General features: G+C 43.9%; 1 protein-coding gene across 1 annotated transcript; it reads right to left on the bottom strand.

Annotated features, from left to right (window-relative positions):
- Positions 1–11,722: 11,722 nt before the first annotated feature.
- LOC137426729 (tripartite motif-containing protein 14) lies at positions 11,723–14,166 on the bottom strand. The gene has a single exon (XM_068115547.2). The coding sequence runs from the start codon at positions 14,070–14,072 to the stop codon at positions 12,432–12,434; it is 1,641 nt and encodes a 546-aa protein (XP_067971648.1). The 5' UTR covers positions 14,073–14,166; the 3' UTR covers positions 11,723–12,431.
- Between the last annotated feature and the right edge of the window lie 915 nt (positions 14,167–15,081).

Below are 15,081 nucleotides of genomic sequence, written 5' to 3'. Positions count from 1 at the left end.
GAAACTTCCAGAAGGACAACCATCACTGCAACACTCCACCGATCTGGGCTTTATGGCAGAGTGGCCAGACGGAAGCCAAACAGTTCAATCTTGGTTTCATCAGACCACAGAATCTTGTTTCTCACAGTCTGAGAGTCCTTTAGGTGCTTTTTTGCAAACTCCAAGTGGGCTTTCATGTGTCTTTCACTGACCCAAAAGCTTGAGTGACAGAAATTATTGGAGAGGTTTGTTCAGAAAGTAGATGGGAGGGTTGTCCAGTCGGTCTTTTCGGAGAGACAGAGTAAGAGTGTGAGATTTGTCAGGATTGAAAGACATGTTCCACTTGTTTGACCAGTCTCTGATTTTGTCCAGGTCTGCAGAGAGTGAGGAGGCTGCAGACTGCTGATCTGAGGGATGAAGAATGGAGCGGCAGAGAGTGGAGTCATCAGCAAAGAGATAGAGAGGATTTTCAAGAGAGTCAGAGAGATCATTGATGAAGACCAGAAAAAGCACAGGGCCCAGAACACTGCCTTGGGGAACTCCAGCCTGAACAGGAAGGGGGAGATGAGAGAAACCCATTCAGGGCCATACGTTGATTATGACTAGAGGAAGTCTGCAAGCAATGCGTGGAGATTTCCATGGATACCATATGAGGAGAGTTTGGTGAGCAGAGCGGAATGCCAAAACCCCTTAAGACCACCAAGACCCCTAAAGACCCAAAAAACCCATAAAGACTCCAAATAACCAAAATACCCCTAAGATCCTAAAGACCCTGAATACCCAAAATACCCTTAAAGATCCAGAGGGCCCAAAATACCCTGAAGACCCCAAAGACCCAAAACACCCCAAAGAGCCAAAAGACTCTTAAAGACCCAGAGGGCCCAAAAAACCCAGAGTACCCAAAATATCCTGAAGACACTGAAGACCCAAAAGACCCTTACAGACCCAGGGGACCAAAATACCTCAAAGACCCAAACACCATGAAGACCCAAAATACCGTGAAGACCAAAAAGACCCCGAAGACCCCAAAATACCATGAAGACCGAAAAGATGCAGAATACCCAGAAGACCAATCTAATCATGTTTCAATAGCATGCAATCAACAGACAGACTGAACTCACATTCCAATATTATGTATTTAATTGACGTATTCAGTCAGGTTTCAATTGTATCGTTTATGGTTATGTTTGTTACTTGCGAAAATCTAAGATTTTTCAAGTATATTGGTTGGTCTTGTGCGTTATTACTTGCCGGAAAAGATTCCGGCAAGTATGTTGATTGGTTGGTTTGTCTGTCTGCCTGTTTGTCTGTGCGCAGCACTACGTCTACACCGTTGTATGTAGAATCGCCAAACTTTACACACATATTTGTCTTGCCCTGGAATAGACTGTGCCCAATTTTTAACTGTCTCGGCCCAAGGCTTCCATTATGACGTCATAATTTGATAATTCGACAAGTACAAAACTTCATCCAATCAAGATGCAATTTCTTGAGCGACATGACGGCATAAACTGGTGGAGAAAAAAAATAATGATGACGTCATCGGTCACGTGGTTCGGCCGCCATCTTGGAAAAACCAAAAAACTTTGCACCTCTGTATCTCTGAAAGTGCTGAATAGAAAAATTTGAGACATGGCTCATTGTAAAGAACTCTCCATGGGGAATAAAATATGTTAATGATGATCTCATAGGTTCCTCCATTATGATGTCATAATTCGACAAGTACAAAACTTCATCCGATCAAGATGAAATTTCTTGAGCATCATCAAGGAATAAATTAGTTTAGAGAACAAATAATGATGATGTCATCAGTCACGTGGATCGGCCGCCATATTTGTCCAAAATGGCCGATAAAAAAGTACATTCTGGCAAATCCTCGGTCTCTGACCGATTTTTCATTCTGTCTGTCTGTTTGTCTGTTTGTTTACTTGCCAAATCGAAGATTTGTCAGTCGCCTACAGGTCACAATTTTCAACTGATCTTCACGAAACTTCACCAAGTTGCAGAGGCCATCACAATTGAGAAGCCAATTGATTTTGAGGTCAAAGGTCATCTGGAGGTCAAATTTCTAAAATCGCCATTTTAAATCCACTTGACTTGAAAATTGAACAGCATTTCCAGATTGAGTCAATAAATTGGGAAACTAACTACTTTTGAGGTCAAAAGGTCAAAGGTAATCTGAAGGTCAAATTTCCAAAATCATCAATTTTCATCTAAGAATCATCACTTTTCATCCTATTGACCCGAGCTTTGATGAAGATCGTCAATTTTGAACTTTATGAAATGGACAATTTGCTGGATCAATTGCAACCTTTTTTTCGGGGGGTGGATGGGGGGGCGATTTTTCAAGTATCGTGCTATGCATGACGTCTTCTTGTTATTTGGCAAAAAAAGATTTTTTTTTGCAAATATGTTTATCACTCCGGTTTTGTGTGTTTCTTTGTGTGTGTTTCTTTGTGTGTTTTGTGTGTTTGTCTGTTCACTCACTTATACTTGCCTACAGGTCACAATTTAAAACAGAACTTCACGAAACTTCACCAAATGGTAGAGTTCGTGGTCCGACAAAATCCTATATATTTTTGAGGTCAAAAGGTCAACATAGGCCAAAGGTCAACCACTTTTTCAAATTTCTAAAATCCTCAATTTTCATCCGATTTACTTGAAATTTGAGAGTGATTTTAATATCGGCTAACTGAATTCAACCACCAACAATTTTTGAGATCAGCATAAGCCAAAAGGTCAACATAGGCCAAAGGTCAACCACTTTTTTTCGAATTTATACAATCCTCAATTTACATCCGATTGACTTGAAATTTGAATGGGATTTTCACAGCAGCAAACTGAATTCAGCCACCATCTTTTTTTTGAGATTAGCATAGGCCAAAAGGTCAACATAGGCCAAAGGTCAACAACAATTTCAAATTTCTAAAATCCTCAATTTTCATCCGATTGACTTGGAATTTGAATGGGATTTTCATATCAGCAAACTGAATTCAACCACCAACTATTTTTGAGATCGGCGTATCTGCTTTCCAATAAGTTCTGTCACTCAAGCTTTTCGGTCTCCCTATCTGCCATGATCTTTCCTGGGAAAACCACATTTCCAAGCTGGCCTCCAAAGCCAGTCGCCGACTGGGCATCCTCCATCGTGCGAAGTTCTTCCTTGGCACACCTGAGCTCCTCACCACATACAAGGCTTTCATCCGCAGCTCAATGGAGTACTGCTCTCCCCTCTGGGCTGGTGCTCCTGCCTCACACATAGCTCGTCTTCACGCTGTTGAAACCAAAGCTTTCAGAATCATTGGAATCTTCCACAATGAAGCTAACTCCGAGGGCCTTTCACTCACTCACCGCAGGCAGGTAGGTGGTCCTTCTGTCTTCTACCGACTCCTCTCCGGCCTTGCTCTCCCAGCTCTATCTGTGCTCTGTCCCCCAAATATTCCTGCAGGTCGCACAAGATCTGCCTGCAACCCTCTTATGGTTAAACTGCCAAAATCAAGACTCTCTGCTCACCTTCACTCCTTTATTCCTCTTTACTCCCGCCTCTGGAACAAACCTCCTCACTCCCTTCAATCCCACTCCTCCCTCCAGGTCTTTAAAACAGCTGCTCACCACCAACTCTTTTTTTTTTTTTTTTTTTTGTATACAAGATCGAGGCTCGTGAAAGAGCTTCCATTAATCACACAAAAAGTCAAACCGACACACAAAACACAAAATAAGGGGAGCGGTAGACAAGATGGGGAGAGATGGGGAAGGACACAAACAACATTTGAGAGCAAGGACATCGAGAGAAATGTGGGAGGGAGAGGGCTTGGAGGGAGGTGGGAGAGGTATAAAACATATGGACAAGGTGCTGGATATGTAACATTCCTCTTCTTCCTCGGTAGAAGACTCGTTGACACTTGTTGGGTTCAAGTACATGGAGCAACCTTTACACATCTGAAGGAGCTTGCCTTCGTAACTGCTCAACCTTCATGAGCAGTTACACGTCACTCGATACGGAGGAGCCTGCCACAGACACAATCCGCCTCATTAACGCCCTCTGGGGCTATCCCTCTTACAGGAGACGCCTCGCCAACTCTTCAAGAAGGACACCGTCAGATCGATAATGTTCTCCAACGCATGCTAGCAGATCGCACAGGGCTGTGCGGATATGAGGATTATTACGCACATACACACACATATATGCACACACACACACACACACACACACACACACACACACACACACACACACACACACACACACACACACACACACACACACACGGGTCCACAGGTGCAAGCCGTTCAGCACACGGCCTTGGGAAAAGTAGATTAAATTAAATAAATCGCTGCGGGACGAGGCTTCCTTCTAACCGGATCTCGGGTTTACGTGGTTACCTACCTGGTCTCCTCTCGAGGACCGTTGTGGCCCAACTTCCCTTCGGTCTCATCTCCCTCGGCAGCTTCCGAGTGGAGGTCTTGAGTGTTGGGCTTGGAGGGGAACACAGCTTCTGCGTCTCCCTCAAAGTGATTCATAATGACGACCAATAATCTCCAATTCATAATTCATAATGATTTATCTTCCCCCATCCAAAACCTTGATCTCTTCTACCCCCATGAATTCACCCCAGATCCACTTTTTTTGAAATACCGACTTCTTTCTTTCCTGGAAGTTCTAGCAGTGTCCATGTGTTTTATACCTCTCCCACCCCACCCCATCCCCGCCTTTCCATGCCTCCTCCCCCCAAGCCCTCTCCCTCCCACAGATCTTCCGTTGTCCATGTTCTCTGCTGTTGTACTTGTGTGCTTCCCTGTCTCTCCCCATCTTGTCTCCCGCTCCCTTTATTGAATTGTTTTGTGTGTCCGTTTTTTTTGTGATTGATGTCAGCTCTTACACGAGCCTCGATGTTGTATACAAAAAAGAAAAAAAAGAAAAAAAAGCGTCGCGAAAAGGTCAACGTAGGCCAAAGATCAACCACTTTTTTCAAATTTCTAAAATCCTCAATTCTTATCCGATTGACTTGAAATTTGAATCGGATTTACATTTCGGCTAACTCAATTCAACCACCAACTATTTTTGAGATCAGCGTAGGCCAAAAGGTCAACATAAGCCAAAGGTCATCCACTTTTTTTTTGCATTTCTGCAATCCTCCATTTCCATCAGATTGACTTGAAATTTGAATCGCATTTTCACAGCAGCTAACTGAATTCAACCACCAACTATTTTTTTAAATCAGCATGGGCCAAAAGGTCAACATACACCAAAGGTCAACAACAATTTCAAATTTCTAAAATCCTCAATTTTCATCCGATTGACTTGGAATTTGAATGGGATTTTCATATCAGCGAAATTAATTTAACCACCAAGTATTTTTGAGATCAGCATAGGCCAAAAGGTCAACATAGGCCAAAGGTAAACAACAATTTCAAATCTCTAAAATCCTCAATTTTCATCCGATTGACGAAATTTGTATAGGATTTACATATCAGCTTACTGAAACCAACCACCAACTATTTTTAGGTCAACATACGCCAAATTCCTAAAATCCTCAATTTTCATCCGATTAACTTAAACTTTGAAGACGATTTGCATATCAGGTCACTGAATTCAACCACTAATTATTTTTGAGGTCAAAAGGATGCTCTATGAGTGCTTCTACTTTGTTCTGTTTTACCAAGTGTCACTCTATGAGTGATTTTTCATTTGTTTGTTTGTTTGTTTATATGCGACCATAACGTCTTCTTCTTCTTGAAATAAAAATAACACCCAAAACACAGTCCGTGAACTCTTAATTACGTTTAGACTGCTGAGATCCCTCAGACCTTTGATGACCCTTTATATGCCCCAAGACCTTTAAGACCACCAAGATCACTGAAGACCCAAAATATCCAAAATACCCCGGAGACCCAAAACACCCAAAAGACCCAAAAGCCCCTGAAGACCCAAAACGCCCAAAAGACTCGAAGACCAAAAACACCCTGAAGACCCAAAATAATCTTAAAGACTCAGAGGAACCAAAAGACCCTGAAGACCCAAAAGACCCTGAAGACACCAAAGACCCAAACCACCCCAAAGGCTCAGAGGATCCAAAATACCCTGAATACCCAAATGTCTCAAAGACCCAAAAGACCCTGAAGACACCAAAGACCCAAACCACCCCAAAGGCTCAGAGGATCCAAAAGACCCTGAATACCCAAATGTCCCAAAGACCCAGAAGATCCTGAAGACACCAAAGACCCAAACCACCCCAAAGGCTCAGAGGATCCAAAAGACCCCGAATACCCAAAAGACCCCGAACTCAAAACACCCTGAAGACCCAAAACACCCTGAAGACTCAAAAGACCCAGAAGACCCAAAAGACACCAAAAACCCCGAAGACCCCAAAGACCCAAAACACCCTGAAGATCCAAAACACCCTGAAGACCCCCCAAATACACTTCAAGACCATGAAGAACCAAGATACTGTTGTGCTTGTGTGCTTCCCTCTCTCTCCCCATCTTGTCTTCCCCTCCCTTTATTGTTTTATGTGTCCGTTTATGTTTTTTGTGTTTTATGTGCTAATATGTGTTTGATGTGCTAGCTCTTAAACAAGCCTCGATCTTTTATACAAAAAAAAAAAAATTCCCCAAAGACCCTTAAAGACCCAGAGGAACCAAAAGACCCTTAAGACCCAAAAGCCCCTGTAGGCACCAAAGACCCAAAAGACCTGAATGACCCAAAACACCCTTAAAGGCCCAGAGGATCCAAAACACTATGTAGACCCAAAAGACCCTGAAGACCCAAAAGACACTGAAATGGTAAAAGATGCCTATCCCTCTGAAGCGATGTATGGTGAGGCACACGCTCGTGTAATTAATAGACGTACTCTGGTTTTAATTGGACATAATTAATAAACGTAGTTAGGTTTCAATAGTATGTAATTAATAGACGTATTCAAGTTTCAATGATATCTTTTTTTATTATAATGGAGCAAACGTAAGTGGTTATGTATGCATATTTGTGACCAAAATGTTTCTTCTCAAAATTTTCTTTAACAATTCCATCATGTTGCTTATATATTTAAAGCTAACCTAAGAAACACATTTGTGACTTATCCATACTATTACTAGTGAGGTACCCGTGCACGGGTGGGAGGCCAGAAGCAAACAGACAATGCAGGAACGGCAAATGCTAAAGCATGAAACCAATAAATTCCACATTCCGGTAGCACCTTCAGTCGACGTCAGACATGGACAGCAAGTTCGTGAAGGACTTCCATGAAAAACGTACCCATACGTTCACGTATAGAAACATCGATCGTGAGTCCGTGGCAAATCTGCATATGGCGATCCGCGAATTTCACGTTTAGAAAGTAGAAACCATCACGGCATGTCGTCATTCACTTGAACTCGATATCTCTTTTTTTCATTCCAAACAACATAACTCCAAACACAAAATAAACAAGCATTCTGAGTATTGCGCTGCAATACACGTCCCCTACCGGCAGTCTGTCGTCCGGAAAACTGTTGGGGAAATTACCAAAGTTCAAAGTGCCATAACTTTGTCAAAAATGATCGAAACGTCATGAAGTTCGAACTTGATCTGTACCTTATCATGAGGAAACCATGTACCAAGTTTGAAATCATTAGCATTAAGAGTTCAGAAAAAAAAGTCCTGAAAACTGTTCTTTGCGTGACGGACTGACAGACGGACAGACTGACGGACAGACAGATTGCGGGACGGAGTGCAAACCTATAGTCCCCTCTAGTGTACACCGGTAGGGGACTAATAACAGGATGTTTATGTATGAGTTCAAGTTCACCAACATGGTGTAATATAATATATATATGGGAGCATACACTGGATCAGCATGTTGCTGCGTCCTTGGATGACTCCTCAGCACTGTGTGATACTGAATGTGGTGTTTTTTTTTTTTTATAGCGGCCATTTTGTAAATCCTGCCACCAACCTCCTTGAGAGAGGACCCAGCACCCTGGTACTCATTTCATCAACCTCATAAGGACTGTACAGGCTGAGTCAACCCCACCTGGTATTAATTCAACAGCTGAACAGGATTCAAACTCAGGACCTTGGGATCCCAAGCCCACCACCCTAACCACTAGGCCAACACCAGGGATATTTTGTTGCCCCATGTAATATTGTAATATTGCCCACTGGGTCCTCAATGTAATATTACAACAGCATGTAATATTGCCCCCAACAAGCACCAGAGGGATGCCCAGTTGGAAACAGGGACATCGGGAGATGAAAATGAAATGAAAAAGAGGAACGAAAGAGTGAAGGTGAGCAGTGAGTCTTGATTTTGGCAGTTTCACCAGAAGAGGGTTGCTGGCAGATCTTGCCCATTGTGGAGGTAATTTGGGTACAATTAATTTAACTATTGAGTACACATATACGAATGCAATACTTGTATTAAATATATACTCTAAAATCTAAATAGCTGCTATATATGTATTGTTTGCGAAAATACTATTATATATGAATGAATGCTCAATAATGAATTGTCATTTATGGATAGATGCTTTAAATTATGAATTACTATTAGTTTAACTGTACTTGTGAGGCTGTGACGAAATGCATGCATTTTACAAAGCCTAAAAACTGTACCTCTGTGTTTTTCTTGTTTAACACTCTGTGCTTTATTCCCCTGAGGAATGCGTGTGCTCCAATTGTGTTACCCCTCCATCGCCACCTGAACCGACAGCTCAGCTATAAAACTGAGTTGCATCAGCCTTCTCTCGAGATATATTTCATCACCAAGTTTATTGCACTCCAGGCCCCCAAAATTACCGACATCTGTTTTTTATGTTCACCTGCATTTTATCATGTTTCTTGACATTCCACCCATCTCTCCCAACTTCCTTGAGACATTCCACCCAACTTCCTTGAGAATGCTTACCTTTGTGTGACTCCTGCTTATTAGTGGGCCTCGAGCAAAACCTCACAGCTGTTTCTTATCAATGTCACCCATCCACATCCACTTATGTGTATATAAGGCAAGAGCCTCAGCACCCAGGCAGAAGTTTCATGCTTTCAGTGTTATGGCTTTCCCATGCATGCATGTTTTAGTGTATCGACTCTGTGTTATTAAATTTGTTATTCGAACCTTATTGTGAATTCTTCCACACCATCCTGCAATATTTGGGACACAGAGCAGGGGGAGCTCGGTAGTAGACAAAGACCACCGACCTGCCTGCGGTGAGCGAATGAAAGGCCCTCAGAATCAGCTTCCTCTTGGAGGATACCAATGATTCTAAAAAGCTTGGTTTCTACAGCGTGATGCTGAGCTAGGTGTGAAGCAGGAACACCAGCCCAGAGGGGAGAGCAGTATTCCATTGAGATGTGGATGAAAGCTTTGTATGTGGTGAGGAGCTCAGGAGATCCAAAGAAGGACTTCGCACGAAGTAGGATGCCCAGTTGGAAACTGGCTTTGGAGGCCAGCTTTGAAATGTGGCTTTCCCAGCAAACTGAAATTGTAAAAAGATGTTTTGGCACAGAAACATGCAGAAGTGATCTGCATCAACATAAATAATTATTTCAATTGATATGAATAACCATTTGTTTCCTTCCTATCCTTTTTGTCTCATTGGAAATCTCGATCTTTTTCATTGAACAGCTGTTGGGTGAAGTTGACCATCAAGCTAAAGAATTTCGCAAGGAACTGAATGAACTTTGTTCCTACTCCATTGTTATAAGCTCAATCACACTTAATGAACACCAAATTTATACTTACAGATATCTCAATAACATCATTCGAAAAGAGTGTGACAGCGAAAGAGAGGTGTGAGTGTGATGGGGGTGAGTTGCTTGAAGGATGAAGTGAACAAATCGTTGTGGACCCAGATGGAATTAAAGGAAGATGGAAGAGATTTATGGAAATGCTGTTGAATGCAGAGAATGAATGGGATGGCAACATAGAGAGTAACCCAGTTTTAGGACCGGCAGAGAAGATAACCGTGAAGGAAGTTGAGGAAGCGATAAAAGCAATGAAGAGTAGAAAAGTGGGAGGGCCGACGGGAGTTGTGGGAGATATGTTGAAGCCAGCAGGAAGTTGGGGTGTGAAGAGAATGACAGAGATCTGTAATCTGGTGGTGAAAGAAGGCCGCATTCCAGTGGATTGGGAAATGAGTACCCTTGTCCCTCTATACAAGGGGAAAGGTGACCCCCTGGAGAGTGGCTCGTACCGAGCGATAAAGTTATTGGAGCATGGAATGAAGGTATTGGAAAGGGTGTTGGAGAGGAGGATAAGGAAGAAAGTGAAGATTGACGAAATGCAGTTTGGATTTATGCCAGGAAGAGGAACGACAGACGTGCCTTTTATTGAGGCAGTTGTAGGAGAAGTACATGGAGAAGAGGAAGAAGTTGTTTTTTGGGTTTGTTGATCTGGAGAAAGCATTCGATAGGGTTCCACGCAAAGTATTGACATGGGCATTGAGGAAGTTAGGAGTGGAGGAATGGTTGATCAGAGTAGTGATGGCAATGTACAAAAGAGCGCGCACAGCTGAAAGGACGAAGGACGGGAACAGTGGTGAGTTTGAGGTGAAGGTGGGAGTGCATCAGGGGTCGGTACTAAGTCCACTACTATTTGTAGCTGTGATGGAGGTGCTGGCTCAGAACGTAAAGGAGGGTTTACCGTGGGAGTTGTTGTATGCAGATGATCTGGTGTTGATTGCGGAAAGTATGGATGGACTGAAGGAAAAGATGAACACGTGGAAGGAATGTATGGAGACAAAAGGTCTGAAGGTGAATATCGGAAAGACGAAGGTGATGGCAAGTGGTAAAGCATGTGGTGAGGTGGAAAGAACTGGGAAGTGGCCCTGTGCTGTGTGTAGGAAGGGTGTCGGAGTGAACTCCATTCAGTGTACAATGTGCGCTGAGTGGGTTCATCAAAAATGTAGTGGTCTGAGAGGGTCATTAACCCGTGTGGCAGCTACATTCAAGTGTAAGGTGTGCACAGAGGGAGCTGCAGATCGAGGAAATGTTGAGTTGGATCTTGGAGACTGCGTGAAGCTGGAAGGTGTCAAAAAACATTTTGCTGCTGAGGAGACATGTTGAATGGAGAAGGGGGATCAGACTCAGCAACGGTTGATAGAGCGAGATGTGCATGGAAGAAGTTTCGGGAACTGAGTGGCGTGCTGACGAGGAGGGGAGTTTTGTTGAAGCTGAAGGGAAAGGTGTATGCTACATGTGTGAGAAGTGTTATTACTTATGGGAGTGAGACATGGGTAATGAACGTAGAGCAGCAACGAAGGCTGGAAAGGGTGGAAATGCGAATGGTTCGGTGGATGTGTGGAGCATCATTGAGAGAGAGGAAGACAAATGATGAATTGCGAAAGATGATGGGAATAGAGCCTGTGATGGATGCTGTGAAGAGAAACAGGTTGAGATGGTTTGGTCATGTGTTGAGGAAAGATGAAAGTGACTGGTTGAGAAGAGTGATGGAAATGAATGTAGAAGGAAGTAGACGATGGGGAAGACTGAGAAAGACTTGGCTAAAGATGGTGGAAGAAGAAATGCAGGCAATGGGGTTAACAAGGGGAGATGCAGAAAATAGGGCAAAATGTTGAAGGTTGTCATGGGGACCGCAAGGCTAACCCCCACTCTCGCAGGGAAAATGACCTTTAAATGCCTGTTGTTGTATCATTCTAAAAGAGTCCGTTAGTTTCAAGATTTTTTGAAGTGAAACCCAATAACTCCGTAAATGACTTATTTGTGAAATTAAATTGGTCTGAAATATTGGTCAGAGCACTCCTTCAAAACAGTTGCAAAATTTTATTTATAAAAAGTATGCGGATTAAACAAGTCTCATGCAGAAAACACGCTTCAAAAATTTGCAAGGAAAACGTACTTAATGTCATCGATAAAAAAGAAAAATCAAACAAGACAGCTTGATGAACTCCATTGACTTCGTGAACTTGGCACATTTAAGCATTTCAATAACATTCCTTGCTTCAGAAAGAAATAGTTCAGAAAGAACAAGAAAGACAAATAAAAGAAAAATCAAGTTAAAAAATATTTGTTAGTCATGACAGTCTTGAAAAAGTTAAAAGCACAAAAATTAAAGTAATCTCAATTGATCAGGGATCATTAAATCCGAGACTTTTCCTTAACGCGCACGACCGTGGTCGAGAAAGAGAAACGGCAACAACAACTCAAAGATCCATCACCCCTGCTCTCACCTCAGAACCAATCAGTGGCTAAAAGCAACTTCAGTCACCAAAATGGTTTTCGGCAAATGCATAAACATTGATGAGCCTGTTCGTGATTCATCAAGTAACGGAAAGCAACCTGCAAAAAGCTTAGAAAGTTAAAAAAAAAAACAACCAGAAAGAAAAAAAAACCGTCTAACATCAAACACCGACAGAGAAGTTCGAGCAACAATACAAATGCTGGAGCAACCACGTTAAATGCAAATACCAATCTATATACATGTCTGATATATAAAAGAAGGACCAGAAAACGAGAATCATTCCAAATAACAAAATGACACACAACTTCCAAGCTCGATCCACAAAGCAGGAAAGATCGTCTGGTTGAAAGTAGCTTGGAATACGTGGATGATCGCCATGGAACTGGCGTCGTAAGACACGAGCACGCCGCCATCGTGATCGAAGAGCAGTCCAAGCCGCTGGGGAGCTCTTATCAATGCCAGGGGCACCCTCTTGCCGCCATGCCAGGTCGAGATGTTGTCGCCAGATTTCTCGATGCACCACGACACGCTGTTTTCACCCAACAGGCATCCATCGCCGGATCCCTTCCGAGGGATGGACGCGTACGCCACTCCGACGAAGCAGCCCATGGCCTGCCTTAAATCCACCTCCCAGTAATGGCGACCTTGGGAAAAGCCTTCAGTCGCCAAAATCTGCCACCACTCTTCAAATCTCTCTTTGTGACTTCCGTACGGCTGCAAGGCCGGGGCACACGTGACGGTTCTGAGGTCTTCGGAGAGCACGAGATGGGGGTGCGCAGTGTTCACGTCCAATGTCGGAACGCACCCGTACAATTTTTTAAAGATCTCTCTCTGCAGGTCGTCCACGAGCATGTCCAGGTGTCTTTCTTTCCCAAAGTCGCCGATTATCTCATCCAGAGGTGCCGGAAGGTTGCGCATCTGGGCAAACGCTCCCAACAACTGCCTGAGGTCCTTGTATCCCCGCAGGAAGGTGATGGCGTCTTGCTCCTCGAGGGCACCTTGCAGATTGGTCTCCGCAGCTTGGAGATCGTGCAGGTCCTTATCGAAGGTACAAATGTGCTGCTCGAGGTGAGAGAGCACCACGTCCTGCTGCTTATCGAGTCTTATCTGCAATTGCTCCGACACTTCGTTGACCAGGTGGCTGAGATGTTTGCGCTTCTTCTCGATCTCGGTCGCGCGTTGCACCCCGGCGTGCCGGACGCCGAAGCTCGACTTCCTTAGGTCCGTGAGACAGTTGACGATGCGCTCCTCAAGCTGGGACAACCGCGGCGTCTCAAAAGCCAGGCAGCTCTTCAGCTGCGACTGGGCCTTCTCGGCAGTGTTCACGCCATGGTGTTCGTGCTCCCCCGCCATGCACAGTACGCATACCAGTCTTTCGTCTTGCTTGCAGTACAGCTTCAGCATCTCCCCGTGCTCGCTGCAGCGCATCTGGTGCACGTTCGAGCCGGGATCCAGCAACACGTGACCTTTCTGCCAATGGGACTTGGAGTGCAGCTCGCAGCACATCATCTCGCAGTTCGCGCACAGCTTGAAGAACTTCCCGTCGCAAAGCTCGCAATGGGGCGGGGGTCGTTCGCTCTTGTCGTCGTTGCACGACTCCGTACCGATCTCGGACAACCCGTACGCACCGCACGCCGCAGGGGCGTTTTGCAGCTTCTGCGTCTCGTACTGCTCCATCAGCTGCTTGACCATGCTGGCGATGACCACGTTCCTTTTGAGCTGCGGTTTCTGATCGAAAACCTCGAGACAGGTCGGGCAAGAGTACGAGGGCCCATCACGACTTTCCCAAAACTGCTCCACGCAGGCCAGGCAGAAGGCGTGGCCGCAGGTGAGCGCCACTGGTTCCGCAAACAGCTGCGTACAGGCCGGGCACCTGAGATCCTCCTCGTTGACTCGTGCGTGCGACGCAGCAGCCATTAGGGCGCGTTGCTATCCTGCGGAACTTCAATGGACACACGTGCACACACGCTTGTGGTAGATCGCGGAATGGCGTCATATCCGGATGGTACGGCACGCTTTCCGGATTGGTTGACGATATTTTAACGATGCGAAACGACATTTCTACACTTCAGGACGTGCAGTTGCGTTCAGCGCTGTCATGGGACCGAGAAGAAAAACATTTTGCTCATCCCGTGGGCAGATATGAAAAAACGAGGAATTGCTGAAGACTATGCTACTCAGTAGTTACCATGGCCGACGAACAGTGGCTAAGTAGAAAGATATCGCCGTAATATTGAAATCGAATGTCGATACTTTTTCGCTATCTACTCTGGGAAATATATACACCAACTCCTTCAAACGTCAATATTTACCTCTCTTTCATATGACATACTGGGTCAATAAATTATAACATGGTTGGCATAAGTGCATGAATGGCAGTTGGTTGATGTCAGCTGCTACCTTACCTTGTGGCCTGTACTATATATTTTGTTGTTGCAATTTTCCGCCCTTTGTGACCTTTTCTTTTCGCAAAACAAAAGTAGGCTTTTGTGTTTAGGAGAACCTTATTTATTTATTTTATCACGGCATCACGGCAGAAAATCTATTTGTCAATTGAACTCAAATTATAAAACAATTGAGCACTCTATTGCATTGTGTTAGAGCCATTGGTTAATGGTTACAGAATACGGAGGGCAATTTAACTAATAAGGTGAGAGGGATAAATTACAAGCCGAGCTACAGCCTCTTCGACGATTATACTCAAAGCCGTACCATTGAAAAAAAAAACGAGAACATTAAAGTGAACAAACTCTGATTTACTCAATCTATATCATTCACAGAAACTGGTTGATGTATTGATTTGCTTTATTGTTCGTAACAATTTTAAATCTGACGATTGATATTTTTCCTCTTGGGAGGAAATTGTTAGGAACGCAGTTGCTTCGCTAAATTAAAAGAAGCATTGTTAGACTTAGTTCATGTTAAA

The sequence above is a fragment of the Myxine glutinosa genome, chromosome 5, assembly GCF_964187855.1.
Source record: "Myxine glutinosa chromosome 5, kmMyxGlut1.1, whole genome shotgun sequence".
Lineage (NCBI taxonomy): Eukaryota > Metazoa > Chordata > Myxini > Myxiniformes > Myxinidae > Myxine > Myxine glutinosa.
This window is presented reverse-complemented; position numbering and strand designations above follow the sequence as displayed.

Excerpts from the sequence above, each read along its gene's own strand:
- LOC137426729 (XM_068115547.2), bottom strand. The coding sequence starts at position 14,072 with ATGGCTGCTGCGTCGCACGCACGAGTCAACGAGGAGGATCTCAGGTGC.